The 9,815-nt window shown below is 27.1% G+C and overlaps 1 protein-coding gene across 1 annotated transcript; it reads left to right on the top strand.

Moving 5' to 3' along the window:
• The first annotated feature begins 3,203 nt into the window (after nt 1-3,203).
• LOC127120055 (xyloglucan O-acetyltransferase 3) lies at nt 3,204-8,320 on the top strand. Its single transcript, XM_051050435.1, has 3 exons — nt 3,204-3,637; nt 4,065-4,351; nt 7,411-8,320. The coding sequence occupies exons 1-3, from the start codon at nt 3,340-3,342 to the stop codon at nt 8,185-8,187; spliced, it is 1,362 nt and encodes a 453-aa protein (XP_050906392.1). The 5' UTR covers nt 3,204-3,339; the 3' UTR covers nt 8,188-8,320.
• The last annotated feature ends 1,495 nt before the right edge of the window (nt 8,321-9,815 follow it).

Genomic DNA, 9,815 nt, shown 5'->3' with positions numbered 1-9,815 from the left:
GTTTTTAGTTTTTGAAAACGTCGATGTGACGCCCTTTTATTTATATGCGTGCTTATTCACTCTGATTATATGTTAAGTATTTTGGGGTATAAAAAGGGGTGTTACAATTGACCTATGCAACTTGGGAGTATTATGGACTTGTAATCTTTCATTACAAGAGAGCATTCATGGTACTATCTTAGGGAGACATGCTTTGTAATACCATTATCCATTTGTTATCTTAGGACACAAGGCACACACAAGGCTTTCTCTTGGGCTACCTTACAATGTGACCGTTCATTTCTCGCATCATCTCCCTTGTATTTTTCATGTATCCCCCTCCCCACTTTGGTGTACTTTTTTCCTCACTTTCCTTTGTTTGTTATTGCATGTTAGCCAACCTTAGAAGTTAGGAATGTCACCATTTCATAAGTAATAAAAAAACCCTTGATCCAACGTCAAGTGACATTTTCTCAAATCAAATTCAAAACACAATAAAGTACGATTAGGATTGTGCACTATGTGTAGTAGTGCAATTCAAATCAATAATCATTTTTCATAAAAACCTAAAAACAACATCAACTCATCAAACCTTTTATTTTGCGCCTTATGACATCATTCTGAAAATCCTTTTTCAAGGTAAAAACAACCAATAAATAATCATTTTTTACCACGAACTACGGGGCTCTGACTTTCTCATTGGACGAATCAGGATACGTAGGCAAGAGGGCCCAAATCCTTGGCGAGCACACTAATAAAAAATTCATTTTCACTCTATATACCTTTAGCAAGTAAACATTAACGTAAAGGCACCCATTCAAGCGAGAGACAATCTAGATGGTTCCCATCGAGTACAATGGATGTGAGGGATGTTAATACCTTCACCTTGTATAACCGACTTCCGAACCTGTTCGTGGTTGCGATGACCATTCTTTTGGGGTTTTCTTGATATTTTCCCTTTCCTTTGGAATAAATAAAATTCGATGGCAACTCTATATTTTTCGCGTAGCGACAGAGCTCAAGTAAAAAACCACTAGTAGCACTGTCGTCATGTGAAGTAGAGTACATAATTGCTTCCCTCGGTGCATGTTATGCAACATGGATGGAGAATTTGGTCAAAGAAATTATAGGGAAAAATCATGGAGGAATTACCATGAAGATCGATAACATGCCTGCTATCAATTTGGTGAAGAATCTGATATCACATGGAAGAAGCAAACATATCGAAATGAGGTTTCATTATCTTCGAGAGCAAGTAACAAACGGGAAGATGAACTTGGAACACTGCAAAACTGAGAATTAGATTGCAGACATCATGATGAAAGGTATGTAGTTCGACGTGTTCAAAAGACTAAGAATAATGATGAAGTTAGATAACTTATACGCAATGAATTAGGTGGTGTGTTGAGAATATAATTTTTTGTGTCAAAGCACTATTTTGACATAGACTGTTATGGTCGAAATGCTCTGTATAGAAATTGTATAGCTATCAAAATATTGAGGGAGTGTATCTCGATAGAAACTTTAGACTTAGCTTTATTTTGTGAGTTAGGTTAGTTGAAGATTGTTTGGTGTGCAAACAATCTAACCCTATATATAGGGAGACACCCTATCATTGTAAAAAAAACATGCAGATGCATATAGAAAATATTGAATAAACTTCAGTTTGAAAGCAGAGAGAAACTCTGCAAAAATATTCTCCTTCTTCCCCTTTTCTCTTAAACCTTAATTTCTCCTTTTCTTCTCCAATTCATCTTTTCTTTTCTTCTTTAATAATTGTTGCGCAACAGAATCATCTTACAATCAAGGTGCGTTTGATTCACTTGAGTGAAAAGTGAAGAACAAGAGAAGGAATCAATCAAAATAATTGATTCTGATTCATCAAAATTGATTCAAAATTCTCTAAATTTTGGGTGTAATTCCAACATGTTATTCTTTACATATTTTATTAAATATTAATAATAATTATTATTCATATGAATTAAAAAATATAGAAAAGTTCAGAAAAATCAACATGCACATGTATCCTTAATATTATTTATAATAAAAAATAATTTATGTATATATTCTAAACTTGTTAAACATCAAATTGGAATAAAATATTGTAGATCTATTTGATTCAATGTCTTATTTGAGGTGTTTGTCGATCGATTTAAAGATTAAAATCTATCAAATTTAAAGATAAAGTTATTTATATTTTGGTTCAATTTTTTATTAGTTAAAATATTAAATATCTCATACAATTTAATTTGAATAATTTTTTTTAATATTTAAATTATAAAATATAATTTTCTTATAAATATTATAAAAATAATATAAAATAGTAGATGGTTTTAGTTACAAGACTAAAGAAGAAACAGAAAAAAAAAAAAAAACTATTCTTAACGATGAAATATTATATAACATATTATATATTAAAAATTATAATTATAAAATGAGATTGATCAATTATGTTTGGAATATGAAATATTAAAAATAAAAAATGAATAAATAATATGAGATTAATTGAAATACACTGACAGCGTAAAAGGATTTTACACCGTCAGTTAATCATAACCGTTGGATATTGAAACAAGTTTGACTTTTATATTAAAAATCTTTAAAGTAATACAAACGGGTGATGGTGATGGTGATGAATCGATTGTGTAAAACTTTTTACACTGACAGTGCATAGTAATCAATCTCAATAAAATACAGACAAATAATAATAAAAAATTAAAATATATATATATATATATATATATATATATATATATATATATATATATATATATATATATATATATATATATATATATATATATATATATATGGTTCGGTTCAGTTTATATTGATTTTGAAATTTAATTTTTTATTTTTTAATATTGTTTTTTCTTTTTTATTTGGATCCATTTGTATTTGAACAAACCTTACCTATGCCTTATCATGCCGGTTGAACAAAATCTTAATGTCCTTAATAATTTCGTATTTTATAATTTTCTTTTGAAATGATAAAAAAAAATACAATTTTGTTGAAAAAGAAAACATATTTAAACTCTTCTATTTTTGGAATTTTGTGGACAAGTACCCTGCATTCTCTTTAATCTACAAAAGAGTGGTTTTTTTGGAATATGCTTTTCTAAAGTAATAATTAATTAAAATTTAATTTATCATTTTGTAAATTTAACATAAAATCTGAATTCTCTCTTCATTTTTTTCAAAATTAAATAATATTTAATCCCAAAAAACCTTTCCCAATACTGCATAACTTGCATTTTTCTCTCTTTGATTTGTGATTCTCATGATTCTCTCACATTAAACCCTTTTATTTTCTTATCTTTTCTCTATCACTCTTGTTCTTAGGGAGTGTTATAGAAAACCATGAAATCATCAAAGTCTTTTCATGACAAATTTCACAACTATGCCCAAAGGGAAACCTATCCCAACCTATTAATCAAAGGGTTACCTTTTATTGTCACTCTATTGATAATCACCATTTTGAGTTTCTTCTTCCTTTATTCTCCAAACCCTTTATCCATTGTTCCTAATCAAGATCTTGAAATCATTCAAAAACACTCTCAAAAGGATGAGTTTGATCATGCCAAAACCTTTGTGCCTAATCAAGAACATGACACCATTGAGGAACATCAACATGTTTCACCATCCGAATTACACAAAGGTATGTCTCAAAATTAATCACATTGATACATATTCAATCTTTGATTTTTTTTTCAATCATGAATTCATTTGATATGTTTGTAACAATTGATTTAGCAAAACTTGTTTAGTTTTTATTTAGATTCATTGAATTATATTTGATGTGTAAAGTTAAATTTTAGTTTGACCAGATTCAATTTTGAATTTAAAAAATTAATGAGATAAAATAGGAGATTTATGGTGGAAGAGGAATGATGTAACCGGAATTATAGAGTTTTATTGGATAATAAAAGTTATAATAAAAGTTTAACAATAAATTAAGAATTCGAATTATTTGGAGTCGATTATCTGAATTCGAATTATTTTGAAATCTCAAATAGTTTATATTTCATTTTTTTACAGTATGTTCTAATGTTTTTTTTTAATTTTTTTTTTAAAAAATTTTTTAGAGAAGAAAACATGTGACATTTTTAAGGGTCATTGGATTAGAGGTATAAGAGGGTCATCTTACTATACAAATTCAAGTTGCCCTACAATTCCTGATAGCAAAAATTGTTTCAAGCATGGAAGAATGGATAGTGATTTCCTCAATTGGAAATGGAAACCTGAAAATTGTGAACTTCCAATGTTTGATCCTAAATTTTTTCTCAACATTGTTCGTGGAAAGAAAATGGCTTTCATTGGTGATTCTGTGGCTAGAAATCACATGGATTCTCTTCTCTGTCTCTTGTCACAGGTTAGTTCTTAAGTTAATTTGTATTTTACACTTAATATGCTTTATTTTATTTTTTTATTTTTATTTTTCTTTTTGCTTTTTGAGGTGTTGAAAATTCTTTGCTTGCATAATAAGGGGAATGTGATTCTTGTAAACAAAATTGTTAAGTGTATTCATACATTTAGTGTGTGCTTCCAAAATATTGGTAATTAATTTTACCTCTTGGAAAAAAATTACATTACTCAAGCATTAATGGGTTGATTAGTTGTCAAAATTCAAAAGGGCAGTTTTTTTAATATACATTTGTGATAATGGCATTGATTTCGGTCAAATGATTCTAATTATTTATTCTTGATTTTTATTTTTGGGTACGATAGTAATATATTTTAATTTTAATACTTGTTTCAATATTTTTTTTTTTACTATTTATATCTTTATAAAATATATAATGAATTTTCGGTATATATATATATATATATATATATATATATATATATATATATATATATATATATATATATATATATATATATATATATATATATATATATATATATATATATATATATATATATATATATATATTCAATCATATTAAAAAAATAAACGCATTTAATAATGCTAAATAGATTTGACTATTTTTTTCAATAAATGTTTTAAATTTAGAGATATAGGAAAATAATCTTTATTAAATGAGTTTAATAGTGTTTCTAATCTATAACAAGGCAATATTTTATTCCAGTGGACCCTAGTTTTCTATAATTCTTATCTTTATTTTATTGTATAATTATTTAATAATTTTTTATTAAAATCACTATTATTAACTTTTATATACTGTATTTAAAAAAAATATATATAATTTTTTACCATTAACTTTAATATACTGTATTTAAAAAAATATATTTAAATAAAAAATATTACTTATTTTTTCATTGATGTGTATTAAAAAAATAACATACCCGTCTAGACGGTAATTTCAATAACGCCATTGAAAAAGGTGATTACATCAATATTTTGACTAAACAAAATGTGCAGAAACTATGGTTTCAAAAGAGTATTATATTTAAATAAATTGTGTGCAATTGTTAAGAAAATAATCAATTGTATTAATTTTAATTGTAACATTATATTTTGGTTGTTTGACAAAAAAAATATTTAGATATAAGTCATTTTTTAAGTTACTAAATATATTTATTGACTCTTATTTAAAGAAATTCCTAATTAATATTATTAAATGTTTTAGAATATTTAAAGTCATGATAAATTTTATACAAATTCATAGTATTTTATTTAATCTATACTAAAAATACACACATTTTAAGTAGTACCTCAATATTTTAATTAAGAAATACATAAGAAAAAGGTATAGATAAATGTGATAATATGCTTAAATAGTTTGATTGATTAAATGAATCTTGTTTGAAATTTCTTGATGATTGTATTTTTATATAAAACTATCTTACTGTTTATGGTGATCCGAAAATGATAATGATGTTTTATTTGGCTATTTAAGTGGATAATGTTTTATCCTATTCTTATTAATGAGATATGTGTTGTTTTATGTTTGGTTGTCTATCAAGTACGAACACGTTTAGACGTAGGCGTGTCACAGTGTCTAATATATGTCAATATCCGACATTTGTGTGACATTCGTACAATACGATTTGAAAAAATCAGATATAATATTTAACATGTGTCAATATCCGACATTTGTACGACATTCGTACAATACGGTTCGAAAAAGTCAGATAAATATTAAAAAAGTTAAACAAGTGTAATCAAATAAATGGTTTTTTTATATGCTTGAAATTTGTTGAATTGATGTCAAAACATCCATATAATTCATACAAGATTATTTTTTTAAATTGTTTCTCTTTTTTCTTCATCACACCTTATTCATTTTTTTATACAAAATCTCATACAAATTTAAAAGGTTTAAGTATGTTTTGAAACAATAATATGAATGAAGAACTAAAAATATGAATTTTTATTAGAATATTTTTAATTCTTTTAAGAGGGATAAATGAAATTCAAAATATATATTTCATGACTTATCTTGTTTGAAATTTATTGATGATTGTATTTTTATATAAAACTATCTTATAGTGATCCAAAAATAATGATGCTTCATTTGACTATTTAAGTGGGTAATGTTTTATCCTATCCCCACGGACATTTCTAGACATAGATGTGTCAAGGTATCCGATACGTGTCAAAAAAAATCAAACAAATATCAAAAAAATCAAATAAGTATTATCAAATAAATGTTTTTTTTATATATTTCGACACACACTCATCCAACACATGTTACACAATTCAGACAATTTTTTTTTAAAATAAATTATTTCTCTTTTTTTCCATCCGACCTTATACATTTTTTTAAGGCCAAATCTCATACTTATCTAAAAGGGTTAAATATATTTTAAAACGATGATATAAAAAGAATTAAAAATATTAATTTTGATTAGAATATTTTTAATTCTTTTAATTATCGAGTCACAGTGTTCATGTCGGAGTCTGTACTTCATAGTTGATCGTTACTTCTCATTTTTTGATAGTTGATTGTTACTTCTCATTTTTTGATATAATTTCGTTGACTCTATCTAAAGGTGTGCTTTTAACTAAGTTTTGATTCTTGATAATCATGCTAGACTTCAATAGTTTTGAGTAAGATTAAGTTAGTTCTTGCTCAATTGTGTTTGTATTTCACCAACCTCGTCTCGGCTTGGGCATCATCTATTATGTTGCGACATGTTGTGTTTCCCTTTAATCTTGCTGAATTGCTTTACCCAATGTTGTCTCTTACTCCTTAGTTATCCATATCAATTCTCCTCTTTTGTTGTTGAAAACTATATTCTCTATGTGGCCTAACTATTTGGCTTTGTCATTCAAATAAATAGTTCGATTACTTGTCCATGTAATTAGTAACTTTCTTTATAGAAAGCTTTATTCTATTTTTCATATACAAATATCTTATGTATTGTTTTCTGACATTTAATTCACTCATGAATCACAGCTATATGTTAATTGTGTGCTCATATTTTGTACTCTTTGTCACAATTTCTTATGAAATTTTGTAGGAAGAAACTCCAATAGATATACACAAGGACTCAGAAGATAAATTCAGGACATATTATTTTCCTAAACATGACTTCACTCTCATGATACTATGGAGTAGATTTCTTATAGAAGGCGAAGAAAGAATTGTAAATGGAACAGGATCAGGTATTTTCGACTTGCAAATGGATAAAGTAGATGAAGATTGGGCTAAAGTAATACCTGAACTGGACTACGCAATAATTTCCGGTGGCCATTGGTTTTTCAGACTAATGTTTTTACATGAAGGTGGAAAATTATTAGGTTGCATTTATTGTAGTGAAAAAAATGTCAAGAATTACGACATAGATTTTCCACTAGGGTTAGCGTTTAAAACGTCGTTGAAATACATCAACAATTGCAAAGATTGTAGGAAAAGGAAACTGTTCACAATTATAAGGACATTTGCACCTGCTCATTTTGAGAATGGAATTTGGAACACTGGAGGATATTGCAATAGGACAGGTCCTATGAATGAAGAGGAAGTTGATTTGAATAGATTTGAATTGAAGTTAAGGAATGTTCAAATGGAAGAGTTTAAAGAGGTTAAGAATAATAACAAAGGGAATACTAGGTTTGAGATTTTGGATGTGACTAATGCAATGGTTATGAGACCAGATGGACATCCTGGTGAACATTGGGGAAATAAATGGATGAAAGGTTATAATGATTGTACTCATTGGTGTTTGCCAGGTGTTATTGATGTTTGGAATGAGTTTTTCTTGGCCGTTCTTCAAAGGGAGAATGATAAACAAAGATGATGATGAGATTATACTTTTTATACTATTATAATAACATAGTTAAAGGGAAATAGAAGATTCTCAAGGATAATATTGTTGTGTTTGTTTTTTACTAGATTCGACTTTTGATATATATATATATTCACTTTAAGTATGTTTTGGAGTAGAGTTTTGAAAGGTTTATATATTGTATAAATTATAAATATTGAGGATCATGATGAGAGAAATCAATCTAGTTTTAGAATTAAGGTTTGTTAAAAATTATATATATATAATGGTGCTTTGTTTTTAGGATTTCATTCTGATTTGAAGAAATGATGAGGGGTGGTATTTGTAAAATTCTTTGATACCTAAGTCATGAATGAATAAGGCAATGGATAATGTTTTTAAATATTTGAGATTATGTATAGTGATTTGGAATGGAGTGCATCCCAAAACAATTTTATGGAAATAAATTGAAGTCAACATTGAAAATGTTTTCATATAATATAAATTTATATGTGAAAAGTGATAAAGAAAATCATTAACTAATGTTTATGAAGGTTATAGGAAAAAACATTGACAAAAGGAAGAGACTGTGTACTACAACTTTATAGAAATAAATTGAAGTCAATGTTTACAATGTTTTCATATAAATAGTTTTATATGTGAAGAGTGATGATGAGAATATTGACAAAAGGGAGGAGATAATTATAGAAAAAAATATTGACAAAAGGGAAGAGATAATTAAAGAAAAAATTGAATTCGTTAAAAAGTAAAATGTTTTTTTTGGACTTGTTGTCTGCACCACGTGAGAATGATGAATCATATATATAACGTATATTATGAGAATGATAATTTTATATGAGAATATTCTGAACTATTAGATTTAAAATAAATGAGTGAGAGAAGAGAGAATTTTGATAGTCAAAAATATAATATTTTAATTTAAGTCATTTATTTTAATAATGAAGAAGAGAGAAAATAATTGAGAATAAAAATGACATATGATGTCACCAATTTATTATAAATCTAATGGTTCATATTAGTTCTTATGTTATCACATAAAATTACAATTCTCATAGTGATATATTTGTGAAAACCCACAAAAAGACGATATAGGATTAGCCTTCATCAGGTGCCCGCCCTAGAATAAGTTGCATATACATGGTTCGCATATACATGGTCCTTTCTTAGTAAGTGGCTCTCCCAAATCATGAGGTTCTATTATCATCACACCTATCTTTTAAAATAGCTATCATAGATTTTCTTATAGCTTCCATGTTCTTTTCATTTTCCAACATTTTTGCTTACAAATGAGAGAAAATTCTTTTGTTTGACACAAGCTTTTTGAAAGATTTTATGGCTTGTCTTTGTAGATTTTCAAAAGATTCTTGCAATTGAGAACAAGATAAGTCATAAGTAGATTTAGGCTTAGAGTGACTTACATTATTTTTCTTTCCTTTGTTGGTCATGTAATCTTTGTCGATTCGTCGCTTGAGTTAGAACTTTCTCCACTTGAAGAACCACTTTCTCTTTCCCAAGCAACATAAGCCCTTTAAGACTTGTTGGACCTTTTGTGATGACCTCTCTCCTTTTATTTGATGATCTTAAGACACTTCGGCCTAATGTGACCTTCTTTGCTGCAATTATAACATGTACTTCTACCC

Source organism: Lathyrus oleraceus, chromosome 1 (assembly GCF_024323335.1).
Source record: "Lathyrus oleraceus cultivar Zhongwan6 chromosome 1, CAAS_Psat_ZW6_1.0, whole genome shotgun sequence".
NCBI classification, from domain to species: Eukaryota; Viridiplantae; Streptophyta; class Magnoliopsida; order Fabales; family Fabaceae; genus Lathyrus; species Lathyrus oleraceus.
Note: the sequence above shows the minus strand (reverse complement) of the source record. Positions and strands in the feature narration are given on the sequence as shown.